Here is a 21950-nt window from a genome sequence, read left to right on the forward strand (position 1 = left end):
CGCGCGCGTCGTAAAAGGCCGGGCCGGACCGCTTTACGGCGGCGCCGAGAGACCGCTTTACGGCGGCGCCCGGCCAGAGGCGCGAGTGGGGAGTGAGGCGGGCGCGTCGGCTCCTCCCGAGCGGGAGTCGGTGTGTGAGGAGCCCGTCCCGTGGCCGGGCCGGGGCTCTGTGGGCCTCCACCGGCCGCGGGGCCGCGCCGGGCACCGTCGCCTCGTCCCGCTTCTCCGCTGAGGCGCCGCGCGGCCGGGCGGGGGCCCAGGCCTCAGCCGGCGCCAGGGCCTCGGGGGCCCTGCGGGGCTCAGCATGCCCGGGGTGAAGCTGACCACCCAGGCTTACTGCAAGATGGTGCTGCACGGCGCCAAGTACCCCCACTGCGCCGTCAACGGCCTGCTGGTGGCCGAGAAGCAGAAGCCGCGCAAGGAGCACCTGCCCCTGGGCGGCCCGGGCGCCCACCCCACCCTCTTCGTGGACTGTATCCCCCTCTTCCACGGCACCCTGGCCCTCGCCCCCATGCTGGAGGTGGCCCTTACCCTGGTAAGCGCGGGAAGGACGGCGTCCCCTCCCCTCGGCGTCCGCGGGTGAGGAAGTCGGCGTCCGGGCGGCCCCAGCTGGACGCGCCCCCCCCACCCCGCGGTCGCCGTGACGAGGGGCCTGGTACCCCGCGGGCGCACGGGGTGCAGCAGCCGGGGCGGGTGCTCTTAGGGGCGCGTTAGGTGGCGAGTCACGTTCATTTGCTCAAACCCGTGGGCTCTTTGGAAAGAAGCCGCCGCTGACGGGGGCCGTGGCTCCGCAGCGCTTCCGTCGGGGATCTGGGCGTGTGGGGACTGAGACGCTGCAGCTTGGTGCCCGCGCACCGTCCCCGAGCGCGTACCTCGTCTGCCGCGAGTGTCGACGCTGTGGTTCTGGGGCCTTAGTGCTCCGCAGCCCCAGAGTCGAGGCACGTTGAGGGGGTAGCGTGGCCTTGGCGGGCGCTCGTCCCCTTGAATGTGCGTGAGCGCTGCGGAGGGAGAACGGCCCCGTCCCCTCTAATGTCTTAGCTACACTGCGCCCCACATGTGAGTAATAAGCTCCCTGCCCGTCGTGCGGCTCGAACTCAGCACCTCGAGATCGAGAGGCGCGCGCTCCACTGGCTGAGCCAGCCAGGCTGCCCCTGGCATGCACCCAGGGTTTCCGACCCGAAGGACTCCCCGCGACATTAGGAAGACCTCGTAGCCACGCTCTGAGGGGGCCACCGGCGCCGCTGCTTTACTGCAGCGCGGCAGGCGAGAGCTTGAGCGTACGGATCCGCGGGCTGGTGACGGAGCTCTAGGCAGTGGCTTCTGGGTGTTGACCAGTGGAGGAAAAAAGACCACTTGTAAGTTCCACCGAGTTGTTAAAGCCTCGGGAACATAACCTGTAACCTCAGAGCTGTCTCAGAACCCGAGTTGAGATACTGTTCACTTTTCACTTAAGTATAATCCTTTTTTTTTTTTTAAGATTTATTTATTTATTTATTTATTTATTTGAGAGAGAGGATGAGAGGAGAGAGCGAGCAGATGAGAGGGGGGAGGGTCAGAGGGAGAAGCAGGCTCCCTGCTGAGCAGGGAGCCCGATGCGGGACTCGATCCCGGGACTCCGGGACCATGACCCGAGCCGAAGGCAGTCGCCCAACCAACTGAGCCACCCAGGCGCCCTTTATTTATTTATTTGAGAGAAAGAGAATGAGAGAGAGAGCACATGAGAGGGGGGAGGGTCAGAGGCAGAAGCAGGCTCCCCGTCGAGCAGGGAGCCCAGTGCGGGACTCGATCCCGGGACTCCAGGATCATGACCTGAGCCCCCCAGGCGCCCCACTTAAGTATAATCCTAAAAAAAGTTACTTAGTTCATAGAAGAAGTAGTAAGTTTGAGGTGTAGGTAGAGATCCTTTGTCTAGATTTCACACCAAGCAAAATGAACCCGTTTCACAATTCACCTAATTATGACACCCATGTAAGCAGGAAGTACCCCTGAGCAAACGGTCCTGCCCTAAGGTTACTGGGCACATCTTTGAGTGCCTGTTAAACTGAGCCATTTTATGATTTTCATCATGTCATCTCTGGAGAGGACATGGGTAGGATGTAGATACTTAGAAAATCAGTCATTTTAGCTCTTCAAGAAATGTGCTGTCAGTACCAAATCATCACTGGGGTGTGCATGTGTATGTTTTAATGCAAGTCCTTTCATCCTTCTGCCTTAATTATTCTGTTCTCAGGGGAATTGCAGGGTGATTGGATATGTGAAGTGCAATCACTTGCAGGGAACTAGATTTACCAGGAGCATTAATGCAGGATTTTTCAGTTTTCCAACAGTGTGCCAGGTCTGTGCTGGGGGAGGGCTTGGCTGTGGATCCCAACACCTGCTCAGCACTTGAACTTGCAGGAAGCAGAAGGTACAATACCAAAGAATAAATGTTATATGTGGGCTTAAGCAAAATGGTGAGAGGTCCATAGCTAACCCAGGCTTCCAGAGTGGGGGAGGGCAGGCAGCCTGGAGAAGTGGGCATGCAAGGAGTGACACAGTGGGCCAGCCATAGTAATGGGGGGCGTGGGGGGTGGGTAGGGGGGAGGTAAGGGGGAGCATTCAAGGCAAAGGGACCAGTGTGTGCAAAGACCAGAAGGAAATGGGGGAGGGGGGGCTAGAGTGTAAAGGGACCAGGGGTAGAGAGGGGATCAGTGGACAGATTTCATCATACAGCAACTTGCAGATCACACAAAGAAGTTGGGGCACCGTCATGAGGACAGAGGGAAGCCACTGGAGGAGAGTCGCATAGTTGGATTGTGTCTCAGTGATCGCCCCAGCCTGCAGCAAGGAGACAGAGTGCATACAAGACCAGAGGCAGAGAGGTGGCCTACACTGAGTGCAGTTTGGATGCAGAGGAGAGAGAACCAGGAGGAAGAATCCGCAAGACTCAGTGATTAATCATATGTGGAGAGAGGGAGAAGGAAACAAGGGAGACACCTCGGTGTCTGATTTATGCATTGGACAACAGTGGTACCATTTATTGAGGGAAAATGAAGATGAACTACTGTTGAACGTTGAAAAGTGGGTCTGGGGGCACCTGGGTGGCTCAGCTGTTGAGCGTCTGCCTTCGGCTCAGATCATGATCCCAGGGTCCTGGGATCGAGCCCGGCATCGGGCTCCCTGCTCGGCGGGAAGCCTGCTTCTCCCTCTCCCACTCCCCCTGCTTGTGTTCGCTCTCTCGCTGTGTCTCTCTCTGTCAAATAAATAAATAAAATCTTTAAAAAAAAAAAAAGAAAAGAAAAGTGGGTCTGGAGTTGAGAAGATGGATGGACTGGAGACGTAGATTGAGAACCGGTAGCTTCTCAATGACTGTTGAAGCTGTGAGAGCAGGCCATATTGGCAGGGCAGCATGTGGGATGAGGAGGGAGCTATGGACAGAAGCCTGAGAACTGTTGCTTCTATGGGGTGGATGAAGAAGAGAGTCGGGCGGGCTAGCTGAGGAATAGCCAGAGGGGAGAGATGTGTTGCGTTAAATCCATTTAAAATTCTATCAGAAATATCTAAGCATCTTAAAGACAAACTTGAACCTCAGTTGGAATTGTCGAAGTATTATTAGCACTTCTCATTCTTAAGTAATCTTTACAGAATTGAAGTGTTATGTTACTATTATAAGATATAAATGCAATACTTGAGGGAATTAAACATAAGAACTATAAACAACTGCGCTGGAGCAGAGCTGCCTCCCAAACCACTTACTAGGGAGGGAAGATGCCCAGAAGAGACCTTGACTCTTAAAATGGCCCACTGCCATCAGCCTGTTAAGAGGGAGAGGGGCACTGCATGAGGCCCTATTTTGGTCTTGCTCCCCTGTATCACTGCACTCTGCCCTCACTCTCAGCTTGCAGCACTTCCCCAGACATGCCCATCAGTGTTTGAGGCTCCCATCCTGCAAAATTAAGTCTAAACTAGACTCTGTGCAACTTTTTTTTTTTTTTTTTTAAGTAGGCTCCACACCCAGCGTGGAGCCCAACTCAGGGCTTGAACTCACAACCCTGAGATCAAGACCTGAGCTGGGATGAAGAGTTGGATACTTAACCTACTGAGCCACCCAGGCGCCTGCATCTGAAAATTTTTTTATTACATTTAAGGTATTTATGTTTGTGCCATTCAGCTTTTGACTTAGCAACTTTATAACCTGAAGGCAATGGTCTCAGCATATTGGCCATAGTTTATCAAAATATCAGCTATGGTAGATGTGATTTTACTAAGGCTTCTAAATCCATGAAACTATATAAATGAGGCTTTATTCTCGTGGCTTTTTTCTATTCAGGGAGTTTCATATTGTAGTTATTTTTAGTAAGTGGGAAAGACTGGCTTGATATGCAGTCCATCAAAGGGCAGCACCAGATTCCTTTGAAAAGCTTTTCATTATCATTTTCCATTTAAAAAAAAAATCCTTGCATTTCTGGGTGCTTTTTGTTTTGTTTTGTTTTTTAAGTACTTATGCCTGTTATTTATCCTAATAACCGTAGGTAGTGACGTAGGTAGTGACGGAATTATTTCTAATAGCAAAAACCCATAAAATGTTAGCAGGAAAATTAGCATAGATCTGCTGTTTCTGTAATCCCTTTTTGTCCTTTTCCCCTCGTTGATTTCCTGGTTCTGTGGAGCAGCTTTTGATTACATTCTGCTGAGATGACTTTCTTAGTTGCCGGTTGGTCTCATCACCTTGATTTCGGCCCAGAATTCTTTCTGCTGCCTCCATGTGTGCCTTCTCTGTGCTCATTTGCATGGGCTACTGTCCTCTAGCTCTTTCCTAAGCCCCCTACTTATTCTGCCCCGTGTTATCTCCAGAACATTGACGTGCTAGCCTGGAAGAGGGAGACAGCTGCTCTGGTCCTCTTTTCGGTTCTCCCCACTGAATTTCACCCTCTCCCCATCCCATTTACCCCCATTTACTTTCATGGCTCCGGCTCCTTCCCGTTCCATAGAAAAACCAGCATCCCACTTGAGAAGGAGCTTTTCTTCTCAGTGAATCTAGCAAGCCCTCTCAGGCTCCCACGGCCTGCTTGTTGCTGCAGACAGCAAGGCTTACAGACACCCTCAGCTTTTAAGTGGCAAGTGTGGGAGTGATGCCCTCCTCAGAATGGCTCTTATCAGGTCTTTCTTACCGGCTTTGTGGTGATGGCGTAGTCACAGGAGGTAGGTAACAGTGCTTTGGAAAACGTATAGTGTCACACATGCAAATGCTGGCAAGTTTGTGGGGAGAAGCTCGTTTCTTTGTGCAGAGCTGAACTGGGAATGAACAGGTAGGGCCTGGTGCCTTTAGTGGTTCTCCTGTGTGTCTGAGATGGAACGAGCCAGAAAGGCATTGGACAGAGGGTGACGGGCTTATGCACGGTAAAAGTGTCCTCCTTCCCCTCTGAAAGGTGGAATAAATCACGAAGCACGTGTGAAATTTGGACTCTGTATGCAGAGTCCGTTGTACTAAGTTGACATCAGGTTTCAGAGTGCTGTCCTGAACTGTGGTCTTCACTTGGATTGTTCACAGGATGTGTGGCAGGAGAGCAGGGAAGATGGAAAATGGATTTGCAGAGAACAGAGGTCAGACAGCTGCTCAGTTCTTTTGCCTTGACCTGTCCCACTTGAGCACAAATGGACTTAACTGAGCAAGCTGCCTCTTAAATCCACTAAAGCTTTTCATTAATGAGCCATTTGGGCTTTCTGCAGGATTCTGAAGCCCCTCAAGACCTGCCCACCCCATCCTTGCCTCCCCCGCTCTCTCTTCTCACTCTCTGCTCACCGACTTGGACCACACTCCTGGTCACTCTCACCCAATGAGGTCTGGCTCCATTTTTGAAACCGTCAAAGAAAATGCTTCCATTTTACTAAAAACTTGTTCACCCGATCTCTGCGGGCTCTGGTGCCTGGTTGGGAGCCCTTAGTCAGCTCTACATCCACCCTTTTGTGTTTTCCATTTTTAAGTTGTATGTTTATCTGGACAGCTGTGGACAGGCTGTACCTGCCGATCATAAGCATCCTTACAAGGGCACCTGGGTGGCTCAGTCAGTTGAACGTCTGACTCTTGGTTTCAGCCCAGGTCATGATCTCACGGGTTGTGGGATCAAGCCCCACAGTTCCGTGCTCAGTGGGGAGTCTGCTTGGGGATTCTCTCCCTCTGCCCCTCCCACTGCTCACACACCACTTGCGCGCGCGCTCTCTCTCTTTCTCTCTCAAATAAATCTTAAAAAAAAAAAAAAATAAGCATCCTTACAAGTAACTTGGTTTTCCTTGTTTGAATCATTCAAAAGTTTTAAAACCAAGCCAGAGCTGTTATGACCTGGTTTGCTTTGGGGGCAGTCTCTTCAGAGAGTTCTACTAGAAGTTCAAGGTCGTGACACTGTTTTTCTGCTGGAATTGGTTAGGCCCTTATGTTTGTCACAAGAATCACCTTCACGTCAGGTACTTTCTGTGCTCCCTGAGCACAGATGCAGGGTGACACCATGTGCATCTGCTGGGGGATAAGTCTTGAACTGTTGCCTCCAACCCAGGAAGGGATCTGGGAGAGCTTGGAGTGCTCACTAAAGACAGCTCCTGGAGTGGTCAGAACAGCAGCAGCATCGAGTAATAATCCTTATGTTAAATGTAGCTGCAGTCAGCCAAAAATGGTCCCTCAACAACGTCCGCAGCCCAATGCTCAGAACCCATGACTATGTGACCTTACTTGGCAAAGGGACTTGGCAGATGAGATTAAGGTAAGGATCTTGAGGCGGGGAGATGAACCTGGATTATCTAATGAGCCCTTGTAATCACAAGGGTTCTTAGAAGGAGATAGGCAAGGCGGGGTCAGAGAGAGAAGATGTAACAACAGAAGTAGAGGTCAGAATGATGTGGCCACCAGTCAAGGAATGTGGGTGACCTCTAGATGGTGGACGAGACAACAGATTTTCCCCTAAGAGCTTCCAGAAGGATTCAGCCCTGCTGACTCATATTTATTTATTTATTTATTTTAAAGAATTTGTTTATTTGAGGGTGCCTGGGTGGCTCAGTTGGTTAAGCGACTGCCTTCAGCTCAGGTCATGATCCTGGAGTCCCGGGATCGAGTCCCATATCGGGCTCCTTGCTCAGCAAGGGGTCTGCTTCTCCCTCTGACCCTCCCCCATCTCATGTGCTCTCTCTCTCTCATTCTCTCTCTCAAATAAATAAATTTTTTAAAAATCTTAAAAAAAATAATAATAATTTGTTTATTTGAGAGAGAGAGCACAGAGGAGGAAGCAGGCTCCCCGCTGAGCAGAGAGCCCCATGCGGAGCTCAATACCAGGACCCTGAAATCAGGACCTGAACTGAAGGCAGACACACTTAACGGACTGAGCCACCCAGGCGCCCTTATGCTGACCCATTTTTAGACTTATCTTTAGTTTCGACTCTGGATAAAAGGATAAGCCTCACCAGAGAGCCTCTCTTGGTCGCCCAAGTGGTCAGTGAGGAGACACTCAAGAGGCTGGTCTTTGAGTACAAGCAAAGGCTGAGAAGGCTGCGCTGAAAGGGAGGCTGATCTGTGGGTTTGAGGTCAGGGAATGGGGCAGATGCCAGATTGTAGAGCTAGGGCATGCCCTTTGGTACTACAAAGAAACAGGTTTAGAGGAAAAGGAAAGAAATTGCCACTGTAAGCAGCAGCAGAAAGTTTCTGGAACCCATTCGTTTAAGAGGTGATGGAAGCAAAATGCAAGTGATTTGGGAGTAATTTGTAGCAAAGTTACAGTGAAAAGAGCCATTGTAAATATTTTGGAGACATAGCCCTAATCTTTTGGGTGGATGACCAAAACATCTAATTGGTTCAGTGAGCCTTGGTTTTGACCCAATATGGTAATTTGTGAGCTCTTAGTTAGGAGGCCAGAATTATTATTCTAATCCTTGTGCAAGCCAGGGAACCTTGGACTGTAACCCTCTTGTGAAGTCTGCTTTTAGTCATCGGGGAAACTGCCTGAGCCCTAAACCAGAATTCAAGAAAAAAGCAATACAGCTATGTTTTTTTAAAAAGAAAAGAGTATTTTTAACTAGTTAATTTGCTATGAAAAACGAGGATCAATTTTATTTCCTCTTCTGCAGACTGAGAATAGAATTTATTGCAGTATATTATAAAAACTCCATTATGGCAAAACAGGATGACCTTTTGTTGTTTTTAATAATGGCATTAGACCTGCAGGAAGCTAAATCTGATGCGGGAAGAGTGGCATTATAAAACAGACAAAAATTTTGAGAGGGAGTTGAGTGGGAGAGAGCGTGTGTGTGCACGTGTGTATATACACCCATGTGCCTGTTTACCCCATACACCGGCATGAAGTGTTTCTCATGGTTTGTTGCTAGGAATACAGAAATTTAAATATAATGTAAAAAGACTTGGTTTCAAGAGACCGAGGTCCCCATTCTGGTTCTGCTCCGGGCTCCCCACAGTACTGCGCCTGTACAATGTGTGGGGGCACTGGGGCCCCTCAGTGAGGGTGAGGCCACGCTCTCCTGTGTTTTCTGTGGCCTCCCACAGACCATGGACAGCAAGCTGGTGTGACCTTTCTCCTGGGGAAGAGGATTCAGGGATTATACTGTGTCTTATCCCGGCATGTGGGGGGACAGGGTCTCCTGTGTTTATTGAGAGGTGACATTTAAGGGAAAATCATTCATCTTTTCTTCCCAATTTCTGTTTCTCTTTCAGATTGATTCATGGTGCAAAGATAATAGCTATGTGATTGCCGGTTATTATCAAGCTAATGAACGAGTCAAGGATGCTAGGTATGTCCGTGCAAAAACCCTGTTGTCTGAAAGATTGATCATGGGACAGACCATCTCTGATGTGCCTTTTGAATTCTGTCGTCTCTGTGAGAACAAAACCCCTCCTCGCCTTTTATGCTTGTTTGTGGTGTTTGAGGGGAACTGTGGTGTGGGTGATTCCAAACAACAGAAATCCCAGCACTTAAATTAATTTGGGATTGTGTTTTAGATCTTCTTTATTTTGCTTGAAGGGAGTTCACACAATGAAAGCAACAGGTAGAGGCCTCCGATTTCTGTCCCAGCTAGGAATGGCGTAGGGCAGAGCATTAGGAAAGAATACTGTTCTCTTTGGGGGCGCCTGGGTGGCTCAGTCGTTAAGCGTCTGCCTTCGGCTCAGGTCGTGATCCCAGGGTCCTGGGATCGAGCCCCACATCGGGCTCCCTGCTCGGCGGGAAGCCTGCTTCTCCCTCTCCCATTCCCCCTGCTTGTGTTCCCTCTTTCGCTGTGTCTCTCTCTGTCAAATAAAAAAAATTTAAAAAAAAAGAATACTGTTCTCTTTGGAGACAAATAAAACAACTTTTAGATTTGGTGCTCTTAGGGTCTGATGGCTGTGGTGAAGATGTGATGCTGGCAGATTCCTTCATGTGGGCCTCTGGTTCTCATGGAGCAAAGCTGAGGACTTTGTTTTCTTTCTGCCTTTGTCTCAACAGAAAAACTGATGACACACTGGGGTTCAGATGATTTGAGGAGGGCTCATCAGTGGGTTGTTTCCTAAGGTCTGGGAGTATGTACTCACAGAGGGTAGTGCTGTGACAGAAGGTGGTACCATCCCTGGGCCTGCAGGAAGGGAGGAGTGCAGCAAAGAAGTCTGCCTCACAGGAGGCACTGCCTTTTGGTTTAGGGACACGGCCAGCAGCCAGCCTGCTGTGTATGACCTGACAGGGAAAGCCCCAGAAGAATCGCTCCCCCGCCCTCTGTGTGATTTCCTCCAGACGGGAGGTCTCCTGCACGGCCCTCTCCTGCTCTCCTCACACTGTCAGATAGAGCCAGCTGACTCCGGTGTCCAGGCCCTTGGGGGCTACAGGGGAGGATTCCAGACCAAAATGCCGCCTGGAGTTATGTGCACTTGCCTGGCATAGGCCAGAGGGTGGACTCAGTAGTGTTGTTGTTGTTGTTGTTTAAAGATTTTATTTATTTGAGGGAGAGAGAGCATGAGAGAGGGGAGGGGCAGAGGAGAAGCAGACTCCCTGCTGAGCAGGAAGTCCGACACGGGACTCGATCCCGGGACTCCAGGATCACGACCTGAGCCGAAGGCAGTCGCTTACCCAACTGAGCCACCCAGGCGCCAGTAGTGTTTTTGGAAATACACAGTAAGCTGGTGCTATCGACGAGGAACAAATGCCCCAGTCAGGACTCAGAGGGAGGCAGGGTAACTAGTGAAATGCTGGGTTCCAGACAACCCCTGTTAAAGCCCCTGCTTGGACGACCACACACACAGGGCGTCTGTGATCCCAGAACCCGCCACTCTTACTAACCTCACTCCTTCTAGGACCCCTTCTCCATTTGATTCCATCCACCTCCCACGCGTGGATGACTCCACAGCTGCACGTCCTTCTCTGATCCAGAGCCTATTCACAGGTCCCTTGTCGGTCTTGGTCTTTGTTACATGAAAGACTGTCCCTGGGCCAGGCTCTGCCGAGCAAAAGCTAAACGCTCTTGGCCTTTGCCCTCGGGTTGCTGGATTGAACATGAAAGATACTGCCGGCTCAGGACTCTAGTGCCCGACTGGGGCCACAGGCCCTGAGGGCGGTGCAGAGGCCGTGACAGCTCACGTCGTGTGGAACTCCTCCACTACGATGAGCAGAGAAGCCCTCAGGGAGGGGTGTCGTTTGACTGCCCAGCAGTGGGCAGGGTCCTGTCAGGTGCACGTGTGGAGAGCAGGAGGAAAGAGCGTCCGGGGAGGGGGCAGCGTGAGGTAGACACTGGGTGGATTTTAGAACTGGACTTTGTAAGCAGCGGGGAGCTGTCCTTGGAAGGGTTCCCTGAACCGAGCAGTACTTTGCCACAGTTGCCTTGCAGAAAGGCGAGGAGACCAGGCAGGAGGTAATGGCACCAGTTTGTCGAGTGTAGATGCCTCCCTTTCCTCCCACCGCACCCCAAATCCCCACCTCACGTGGTTGCCCCAGACGTACGTGCACGGCTCTCACCTGTGTGCCTCCTTTGGCTCACAGCTACGCGGTCTTCCTGCCTCTTTTTGGACCTCATTCCATTTTCATGCTGCTTAGAGCTTCTAGGCTCTCCTGCTTCCTTCACCTGCTCTGCTCAGGAGGTTTTGCATTCCCCCATCAATGTCTACCTGCTTCCTAACAGGCCCTTGTCGGGGCTGTCGGGGAATTAAACATGAGCTGGGGGACAAGAGTGCCCAGTCACCCTTTTGAATCCCTTCTGATGAGTCTCTGCTGAGATTGGGGATTCAGTCCTCACGGTGTGTGTGCGCCATTGCTGTGTTAGGATTTACTGGCGTTGTCCTTTCTAACCCTCACAAGGACACTCAGGTGAACAAAGTCTAGCTAGAGATGGTCACTGCACAAAGGCCACACACCTTGGAAGCTCAGAAGCTGAAATTATGCTAATTTCCTTCTTTAATACTATTTGCCTCTACCTGGAAAACCTTCACTTCTCTCTTCAACCAGACTTAGCTAAAAATTTGCTCTTCTTTTAAAAATTTCAGCTGATTGGGACGCCTGGGTGGCTCAGTCGGTTAAGTGTCTGCTTTTAGCTCAGGTCATGATCCCGGGGTTCCGGGATCAAGTCCCACATGAGGCTCTTTGCTTAGCGGGGAGCCTGCTTCTCCCTCTGCCTCTGCTTCCCCTGCTTGTGCGCTCTCTCTCTGACAAATAGATAAAATCAGATCAGCTGATTATCAGTGTCTCACAGCATGCGCCTTAGAACCAGGTAGACTTAGATTCGAATCATAGGTGACTTACTGATTTACCTCTTGGGCCTCAGTGGTCCTATCTATAAAATGGTAGTAAAAGCTCATGCCTCAGAAATTGGTCTTGAGGACAAAGTGAAGCAACATACACCATGTTTAGCTTTGTGCTTGGTTCAACGTGGAGGCTGGTACTGTTACTAGTCCCATGATTACTTTTTTCAAAAAAGAATCACTCAAACAAACTATTGGGATTACACTAAAATAAAAAGCTTTTACATGGGGGCGCTTGGGTGGCTCAGTCATTAAGCATCTGCTTTCTGCTCAGGTCGTGATCCCAGGGTTCTGAGATCGAGCCCCACGTCGGGCTCTCTGCTCAGCAGGAAGCCTGTTTCTCCTCCCCACTCCCCCTGCTTGTGTTCTCTCTCTCTCTGTGTCTCTCAAAATAAATAAATAAAATCTTTAAATAAATAAATAAAAAGCTTTTGCATGGCAAAGGAAACCATCATCAAAACAAAAAGGCAGGCTAGTGAGTGGGAGAAGATGTGTGCAAATGATATATCCCATAAGGGGTCAATATCCAAAATATATGAAGAACTTATACAACTCAACACCCCAAAAAAGCAAACAGTAAAAAATGGACAGAGGACCTAAATAGACGTTTTTGCAAAGAAGACACACAGATGGCACAGCAGACCCAAGAGGGAGGATGCTCAGCACCACTGATCATCAGGGAAATACCTATCAAAACTGCAATATGTCACCTCACACCAATGGCTAGAATCAAAAACACAAGAAATACCAAGCATGGGTGAGGACATGGAGAAAGAAGAATCCTCTGCACTGTAGGAGTGCAAATTGGTGCAACCTGTGTGGAAAGCAGTATGGAGGTTCCCCAAAAAGTTAAAAATAAAAATACCATATGATCCACTAATTCCATTTTCAAAGAAAATGAGAATGAAAACACTAATTAGAAAAGATATATGTACCCCTATGGTTGTCGTAGCACTATTTATAACAGCCAAGACATGGGCGCAGCCCCAGTGTCCAGCCGTGGATGAACGGACATGGGAGACGTGGTGTATATATACATAGACTAATGCTCGCCGTGAAACAGGAGATCTTGCCGTTTTTGACAACATGGTTGGACCTACAGGGCATTAAGCTAAGTGAAGTAAGTCAGACAAGAGAAGGATAATACCATATGGTTTCATTTATATGTGGGATCTAAAAAACAAACCAATTCTTGGGGTGCCTGGCTGGCGCAGTCTGTGTAACGTGCGGTTGTAAGTTCAGGCCCCACGTTGGGTGTAGAGATTACTTAAAAGTAAAAATATTTGAAATAGACCTAAATAAATTAAAAAGGCTCTTAACTACAGAGAACAAACTGGTGGTCGCCAGAGGGGAGGTGGGTGGGGGTGGGGGGGAAAGGTGAAGGGTGATTAAGAGGTATAATATAAAAGTCACAGAGATGAAAAGTACAGCATAGGAAACAGAGTTTAAATAAAAAAAGTAATTGAGTATTTTATGTTATAAAAAGAAATGTAGGGGCGCCTGGGTGGCTCAGTCGCTTTAAGCGTCTACCTTCTGCTCAGGTCATAATCTCAGGGTCCTGGGATCAAGCCCCATATTAGGCTCCCTGCTCAGCGGGAGCCTGCTTCTCCCTCTTCCACTCCCCTGCTTGTGTTCCCTCTCTTGCTGTCTCTCTGTCAAATAAATAAATAAAATCTTTAAAAGAAAAAAAAAAATGTAAAGGGTGCCTGGGTGGCTCAGATGGTTGGGTGTCTGCCTTCAGCTCAGGTCATGATCCCGGGATCCTGGGATCGAGCCCCGCATCGGGCTCCCTGCTCAGTAGGGAGTCTGCTTCTGCCCCTCATCCTGCTCGTGCTCTCGCTCTCACTCAAATAAATATTTTTTTTAAAAAAGTCACTAGCTACCATGATCATCTTCAATGTTAGGATGATAATTTCGTGAGTTTCTTTATGGCAGATACTTTATGCAAATGCTGGCTTCTTTTCCCTTTGCACCTAAGGTGTGAGTGAGCTAGGGATGTCAGTGTGTGTCATTCACATTTCGTGGATGAACACGCAGGCCTCCGTGGTTCCAGTCCCGCTCCTTACCATTCGCCATCTGAGCCGTAGGACCTGCACGCCTGCAGTTACACAATGTAACTCTGCCGTCCCTTACAGAGTTTTCATGGTGGCCTGGGGGACAGGAACCCCTGGGGCCCTTTCTCTTTGAAACTGCTTTGTTGTTTCATTTTTCCTAATCCTGCAGACTTGCAATCAGCACATCACTATAAATTCTCAATTTTGAACTTGAAAATAGAATAATTAGATAAAATAATTCATTTTCATAAAACATTATTAATCTGCCCTTTTTTTTCAGCTCAGTCACAACATAATTGTATAGTGTGTTTCCTTCAGTAAACCCACAATTATCAATGTGTTTTTATGGCTGTTAAAATATACTTGGCTCAGTCCTTACTTCAAAAAGCTCAGACTCTCATTGTGCTAGGAAGATAAGATGCACAGAAAGACAGCTGCATGCTAAGTATTAGGTGTTAAGTCACTTTAGAAATAAACAGGGTGTAGACACGGGACAAATGGACCCCCTCTGAGGCAGTTTAGCAAGACCTCCCATAGAGGACGGTGTTTTCTGGGCCTTGAAGATGAGAAGTGATTCAGGAAGCAGATACCAATGTAGAAGGGTATCCCAAACGGGACAGTGTGAGTGAGGGGGAGGAGCATGTGAGGGAGACAGTCTGTAGACCGTTCCACTGAAATTAAAGACGCACAAAAGACTGCTTCCGTGAGTAGGAACAGTAGCTAGGTCCAAAAGGAGAAGGGCCTGGATCGCCCAGGCTGAGAACAGTGGTGAGCAGCAGGGAACAGGATGGAAGTTTCATTTCAGGAAAATTGATTTGAAGAGAGTTTTCAGGATACATGAAATAAGAAGAGCCTGGAAATTGAGACCGGTTAGGAAGCAATTTTGGAAACCCAGGTGTGGAGTGATCGCCTAATGGCAGGGTGAACTGAGGAGGCGGAAGCAGGGAGCCCATCTGCAGCACCTGTGAGGGACCAAAGAAGAGGAGCAAATCAGGGAACTAGAGCAGGCTGGCAGCCCGGACGCAGGAGGCTGCAGCGGGGTGGCCAGGGAGGGTGGGGGTGCGTGGCAGGCCTCCAGGGTGCAGACCCTCGAAGGTTAGGTAAGGGACAGGCGCCAGATTGCACAGTGGTCACCAAGGGACAGGACTGTCAGCTTATTAAAGGTTAAGATGGATTAAAGTTTTAAGAAACGTGGTTGAAAGGAGAGAGGTTGGACAGGGGCTAGAGGGAACCAGTTAAATTTTTTTCCTAAGAAGGGAAAGACTGGCTCAGATTTGGCACCAGAGCAGGGGCCACTGGGAGGAGAGAACATACAGGAGGCCCCCAAGAAGGAGGTGTGCACGGAGGGGCCTGTGGATGCAAGGAGGCCTCTCTGTGCCTGAGATAGGATGGGAAAATAGCCGGGGGGTGGCATAGGGACGATGTGGGAGCCTCTCTAGTTCGCCTTAATGGACTTGAGGTAGCAAGTCATCATTTATCAAGGTTGGGAGGGGCCAGAGCCCGAGATTGAAGGCTGACAAGCATGGAGAAGATTTGGAATGGCCTAGAGATTTTCAAAATTAAAAGTCAAATGGCTCGGGTGCCTGGGTGGCTCAGTTGGTTAAGCGACTGCCTTCGGCTCAGGTCATGATCCTGGAGTCCCGGGATTGAGTCCCACATCGGGCTCCCTGCCCGGCGGGGAGTCTGCTTCTCCCTCTAACCCTGCCCTCTCTTGCGCTCTCTCTCTCTCTCAAATAAATAAATAAAATCTTTAAAAAAAAAAAAAAAGTCAAATGGCTCAATTGCCAGCAGCTAAGAGGTGGACGGAGTCCCTTTGCAAGTGTGTGATGGAGTGGGTGGCCCAAGAGGCGTCTAGCCCAGAGCTCAGTGGGTGGGAGCGTGCAGCGAGATCTGTGGACTCAAGGGGTGCTCTCCGTGGGGTTCCAGGGAGCCTTTCAGTTTAGAAGATGCCTCTTCCCGAACGCACTGACCTGCTTTGCACCGTGCTCCCCGCTGCCCTTATGGCATTCCCTGTCCTTGGCACAGGTCCTCGCGGCCCCTGCGGTGACCCAGGGCCGTCTAACAGGCGGGAGGAGCACGCAGGTGATTGGTGCCGCCCTTTGTGGTGGTGCTTGTTAGCCCTGCCGTTCGGACACCATGCGGGACGGCCGAAGCTGGTTCGCAGTCGACTCACTGCCGCGTCTTTTGCAGTCCAAACCAGGTCGCAGAAAAGGTGGCCTCCAGAATCGCCGAGGGCTTCAGCGATACGGCTCTCATCATGGTGAGTCCCTCTTGGGTGCTGTCGTGTTTTCTGTTGCCGAGCATCCTCTGGCTAACATGGAGCTCTGTCCCATGGGTGGTCTGTGCAGACGCTCCAGCAGGCCGGTGCTGCCCTCTGTGGTGTCCTCCTGGCTGCAGCCTCAGAGCTGCTGAATTGCAGGCGCAGTGTGGATGCCATAGAACGCTCCACGTCCCCACGGCGGCGGTGGGGGGGGGGGCTCCCGCTCAGCGGTTCTCAAAGTGGGGTTCTGTGCCAGCACCACTTGGGAACTTGTCAGAAGTGCAGATTCTCGGGTCTCAGCAGGCTGCTTTAATAAGCTTCCAGATGATTCTGACACACGCTTAAGTGTGAGAGCCACTGAATTAGCCAACAGCCCACAGGGAAGGAAGAAGTCAGACAGTAGCGAACATCAAAAGCCTTGTTACACAGGCTCAGTTCAGACAGAATTCTAACAGGGAGGGAGAAAGTAATATTCAGAAGCTCCGCTTTTGTGGAGTACTTAGCATTTATTCTGCATAACACACAGTTAACCTCAGACCACACTTGAGGTGTGATTGCATGCGTTGGATTTTCAGTGTCTGCACCACGGGGAGGTGCCTGAGGACTTCCAGAAACGTGCCGGCTGCCGGCTCTTTGTTAGCTCTGTTCACGAGTGCATCCTTTGTCTTGTGCGCAGGTAGACAACACTAAGTTTACGATGGACTGCGTGGTGCCTACGATCCATGTGTACGAACACCATGAAAACCGATGGCGGTGCAGGGACCCACACTAGTGAGTGCTGCGTGCTCGCGATGACCTGTGTGTACTACGCTGGGGGCTGTTCCTGGGCACCCAGCGCCCACTGGGAGGCTGGCCCCGGCCGTCTGCTTTTAAGTTAGCATATTCTCCAGGGCAGTGTGCAAACCTCATACAGAAATCATGCATGCTTCCTGGCTCCTGAGAGAGCTTGAGTGTTACCCCTGGGTCGTCTGCCCCCTGCCCCCTGCCCCAGGGCACTGCTCTCAGGCGTTTGCGTTGGTCATTAATAATCACTCAGAAAGCATCCACCATCCCGCTCCAGCTTCTTCAGATCTTCATTTGGAGGGGGTCTCTTTCAGTTCTTAACCATGCCACATATTCTTCATGCACGTCTCTGTGTGTTTGAAACTTGAGTGTCTACTAGCATTCAGATTGTTTTCCTTTATACCACTGTGTGTGTGGCCGGTTTTCTGTTCCCTCTGTTGGAAAGCCACCTGTTTTCCGCTGAGAGGCTGATCTCTCCTGTTTCACCTCATAGTGATTACTGTGAAGACTGGCCAGAGGCCCAGAGGATCTCAGCGTCACTCCTGGACAGCCGGTCCTACGAAACACTTGTGGATTTTGATAACCACCTGGATGACATTCGGAATGACTGGACAAACCCAGAGATCAATAAAGCTGTTCTGCATCTGTGCTAGGGAGGGGTTTTAGTGACTGGTCTCTGGGCGTTTCCACTACACTGAAGAAGAAAGCTATTTTTAAATGTAAATAAGGTCTCTCGTAGCCTGTGTGGGAAGCGGACAGTTAGCAGAGGTGGTTGTGCCCTGATGGGGCAGAGTGTCCCTCACCATCTTTCTAATTCAGAGTCTCTAGAAGAGGTGCACACTGTCCCACCTGACCGTCCCTGTGGAGCCCTTCCCAGTTATATGTTGCTCTAATCCTCCAAATCAAAGCTGTTTCTGCTTGTCTGAGATTGTTCCTCTTAAACAGTTTTAACTAACCTTTTATAATCTGGAGAGAATGCCTTTTAAGGCTTATGAATTACCTTTAAAAGAAAAAAGCCCAGCTCTTCTACTCGCGTGGGTGTGTGTGGGTTTTCATCCTGTCGGGGCTCGTGTGGTCCGGGATCCGGCGCGCGGCGTGCCACTGTTCGCAGTGGGAGGCTGCGGCTGTGAGCAGCGCTGCCCCGCTGGTCGGGCTCACGTAGCCGCCGCGACTGCACGGTGGGAATAATGCCACTGTTGCCTGAGAAACCGTCATCGTTAAGGGTGAAAACAGACGCTGCCGCCGGTAATGGGAACTTGGATGGGAGCACAGTGTAATGCTTCTCAATCAACCAGAAAGCTCGCAAACCTGCGGAATCAAAACAGGGAAAATGGAGCTGCGCTCAGATGATCTTTAAAAGGCAAAAATCAGTCCCCACCCCTGACTCACTTCCATGATTATCTTAAATGGTTCTACTCTGTGTACTCAAAATAATTGTTTCTTTTGTATTTGAAGCAACAAAAGCCAAATAAAACTTAGACTCCCCAGGTTTTACAGAGCACTCTCTGTATAGTTGGAACACTGGGTCAGACCTAGGAGATGATGGGGAGACTCTGTGGTTCTGCTGCATTGTTTTCTTTCCTAGATGAGTCATTCTCTCTGCCCTTTCTTCAAACATGTCTTCCCCTTAATTTTTGAAGCTGGTGTTACTTGGTGTGAGGACACGGATGGAGGGGGTGACGGGTCGGCGTGCTCCGTTTTCCTCACTTCTCTCGCCTCAGACGCCCGACCCGTCACAGATGGAATGCAGTGAGCAGTCTCGTCCTGACTGGGCTTGTGTGTGTTTCAGAAAGGGAGAAGGATCACCTCCAGCATTTACCACACACACAAAAAGGCTCTTTTCCTGGGATTAAAATGGGCACGTGCTACCTGCAGCTCAAGGTCAAGGGGAACTGGCCGAGCTATTTGGAACGAAGGTGTGGCTAAGCCCAGTTTTGGAGACATTTTAAAGACTACCTCCTGTTTTCCCTCATTTTCACCTCTCTCTGGAATTCTCATACTTGTTTTTCGCATCAGCTTCCCAGGAATGTAGTGCCACCGTCCAGTTCGGATTTCGGCCTAGAACCAGGCTCCCTCTCCATGGCTGAGTCAGGCTTAGATTTGCGGAAGGACTCATGTTAAATATTCCGAAAGGAAGAGTGTATCTTTAAAAAAACAAAAAGAGACTTCCAAGATGCAGATGCCAGCTCCTACATCCTTGTAAAAACAGCAGAAGCCTGTGCTCGGTTCCCCTGCCTCTTGCCTCCAGGCCTCACTGTGCAGTCTCGGGGGCCCTGAGAACCAGATCCCTGTTTCCCTCCCAGGGATGAAAGTAAGAACCTGCCAGGTAGCTGCACATTCATATTCATACTCTGCCTTTTTCTAGAAAAGACTTAAACGAACTGACACAAAGTATATTTGTATACTGAAAAATTCTTTGTCCATCAAAATGTTCCTAAATAGTTCTTTCTCACTTGAATCCAAGGGATCGGAGGGCAAGGGGTGTGTGTAGAGGTGCCCCTCAGAGCCAGCCAAGTGCTCAAAATCATTCTGGTGGACCTTGTCTCTCCCGTGGCACCCATCCAGTAAGAAATGAGCAGGAAGGGTAAATTTTTTTTTTTTTAAGATTTTATTTATTTATTTGAGAGAGAGAATGAGAGAGAGCACATGAGAGGGGGGAGGGCCAGAGGGAGAAGCAGACTCCCCCCCGAGCAGGGAACCCGATGCGGGACTCGATCCCGGGACTCCAGGATCATGACCTGAGCCGAAGGCAGTCGCTTAACCAACTGAGCCACCCAGGCGCCCCAGGACAGGTAAATTATTAACGGATAAAAATGTCATTTCCATTTCTAATCATGGTCGCCTTTAAGAACTGAGTACACTGAATGTGGAAGGTCTTCAGGAACTTCCCACATAACAAAAGCAGCATGCTCGCTCGGGGGAAATCGGCCTTGCTAATTCTAATTAAATTAGGTTGATTTAGAATAGAAAACAACTTAGAAACCTTGAGCAATTTAAATCTTCAAGTCCGTTTTCCGGGGATACGGTATTTTCAGGCCACCTTGATGTAAAAAGTCCTTGTGTAATTAGTTTTGGTTGAACAGCTCATTTCTCGGATACACTTGGCCAACCTGTTGTTCCCAGGTATAGTGATTCCTAGTTATGAAAGAAAAATACTTGCTTCTGAAACTGCCCCTTTTTGGTACTGGCTGACTCCAGTAGCTACTTCATGACATCATGGTAGGTAGATGCAAGAAAAATAGCCACCAGCATCAATCTCTGGACCCTGCAGGCATGTTTAGCCATTTTAGTGAAGACAGCGGAGTCTAAAGGTAGACTTCCATTTTACTAACTGATATTCCTTGAGGCTTTTCATCAACTCAGTGCCTCTTAAACATTGGCTTTTCCTTCTCCAATTCAGGAGAAGACCTGGCAGAAAATGTTGGTTTGTGTTCCCCCTGCCAACTCTCAGGTAGGCAATGTAGTAATCTGACTTCACGTTCTTGTGCTTCAGAATCCAGGGGATAACTTGAATATTTTTAGCATAATTTTGACTTATTTCTTCTTAAAATGCCTGAGATACCTTTGAATGGGATGCAAAATCTGATCAGCTTTGCCATTTCTTAGAATAAATTGCTGTTCTTCCAAGGATCCTTTTTTTTTTTTTTTTTTTTTAAGGATTAACATCTTGGGGTAGACATTTCCTTGCTGTGATCTGAAGATTTTTCTTTAGACTACAAGACCTCGTCCAGCGTTAGAACTGCCAAGAGTTGTGTTCTTGGTCTTCTGCTTTCAAAGCAGTGGAACGATTGCCAGCAAAGCACCCACTTGAATCTGACTGGAGGAAACCTTTGGCCCGAACCTGTGTTGCCTTGCAAAGCAGAACAACATACTATATTTAGCGCTGTCCAAACAAATGTCCCAGATACCATTAATAAACCTGTAAATAATTGCGTTTCAGAATGATGGTGAAGTTCTGTGGGTAAGGCTGCTGGCCTGGCACGGCCCACAGTTGCTGGGGAGTCTATCCGAAGGCAGGACACCGGCCAGTTTTCCCAGGGCCCTGGGTGAACCTCGGGCACTGAGGATCCAGTGAAGCCCAAGCTGGACAGGATTCAGTACCCTCCAGGTCCCCTTCTCCATAGCGGCCTCATTACCAAGGAAGAGTTGCTCATTTCTCAGCACTGGGTTTTCTCAGAAAGGAGAATCTTTCTGTTGCCTCCAGCAGTGCCTCACTCCCTGCTTCTTCGGTAGGAGGTATGTGGTAGTGAGTCGTCGCAAGGGCCAGGTGTGAATCCCAGCTTCACCGCCTTCGCGCTCACAGCACGTGCTGTGAGCACGTTGTCTCTCGTGTCTTGTCTGAAACAGGAGGTGATAATGCCTGTCTGCAGGAATCTCATGAAGACCAGAGGGAAGAATACATGTGCTCGTGCTTAGCGGAGCATGTTAGGGCCCTGTTGACGGGAGTTCCTCACTGCCAATGTTTTAACCATTCCAGGCCAGACTGAGAAGGAGCCAAGTGCTTATTTGTGGTAGACATCCAGTGCATGGTCAGTAAATGAGTGAATGAACGAAAGCCTCCCTTCTCAAAAGGTAACCGCAGCTTACATCTCCGCCATCCTTTTCCTTTACATTCACCTGCCCAGCCGCCCAGGGATGCTTCGGGGCCTTGTCTGCATTTTACAGGTGGGAACCAGGGCCCAGGTGCACATGCACATCTGTCTGAGACAGACCAGAAGGGGAGGCAAGGGCTTCGGGTGCGGCCCCTCCCCTGGGAGACCTCTTTCCCACTCCCCCTGGACTTCCTGCCGCCGCCCCGGTGCTAACACATTTTCCTCCTTACTGTGACCTCAGTATATGCTCACGGCAGAAAATTAGGAAGAAATGTAGTCACTCCCTTCCACCATTCTCGGCCCCCCCACCAAGACAAGGTAGAAAGCAGATCTGCAGATCACCTGGGCACCTTTAATGTTCTGCATATTGAGATGAACCTTGGAGGAGCTTTTAAGAGGTAGAAGGTGTAAATGCAAGTTATTAGGAAATGTGTGCAGATCCCTAGGCCCAGACCCCAAGCAATTTTTTTTTTTTTTTTAAGATTTTATTTATTTGAGAGAGAGCCAGCGTAAGCAGGGGAGAGGGGCAG

General features: G+C 49.6%; 1 protein-coding gene across 1 annotated transcript; it reads left to right on the forward strand.

The window, feature by feature from the left end:
- Window positions 1–70: 70 nt before the first annotated feature.
- On the forward strand, window positions 71–18313 carry EMC8 (ER membrane protein complex subunit 8). The gene is made up of 5 exons (XM_035024652.1): window positions 71–535; window positions 8690–8766; window positions 15976–16045; window positions 16722–16816; window positions 17322–18313. Exons 1-5 carry the CDS (start codon window positions 305–307, stop codon window positions 17479–17481), a joined length of 633 nt encoding a protein of 210 aa, XP_034880543.1. The 5' UTR covers window positions 71–304; the 3' UTR covers window positions 17482–18313.
- Window positions 18314–21950: the final 3637 nt, after the last annotated feature.

Source organism: Mirounga leonina, unplaced genomic scaffold, assembly GCF_011800145.1.
Source record: "Mirounga leonina isolate KUSES-001 unplaced genomic scaffold, KU_Mleo_1.0 Mir_180, whole genome shotgun sequence".
Classification (NCBI taxonomy): domain Eukaryota; kingdom Metazoa; phylum Chordata; class Mammalia; order Carnivora; family Phocidae; genus Mirounga; species Mirounga leonina.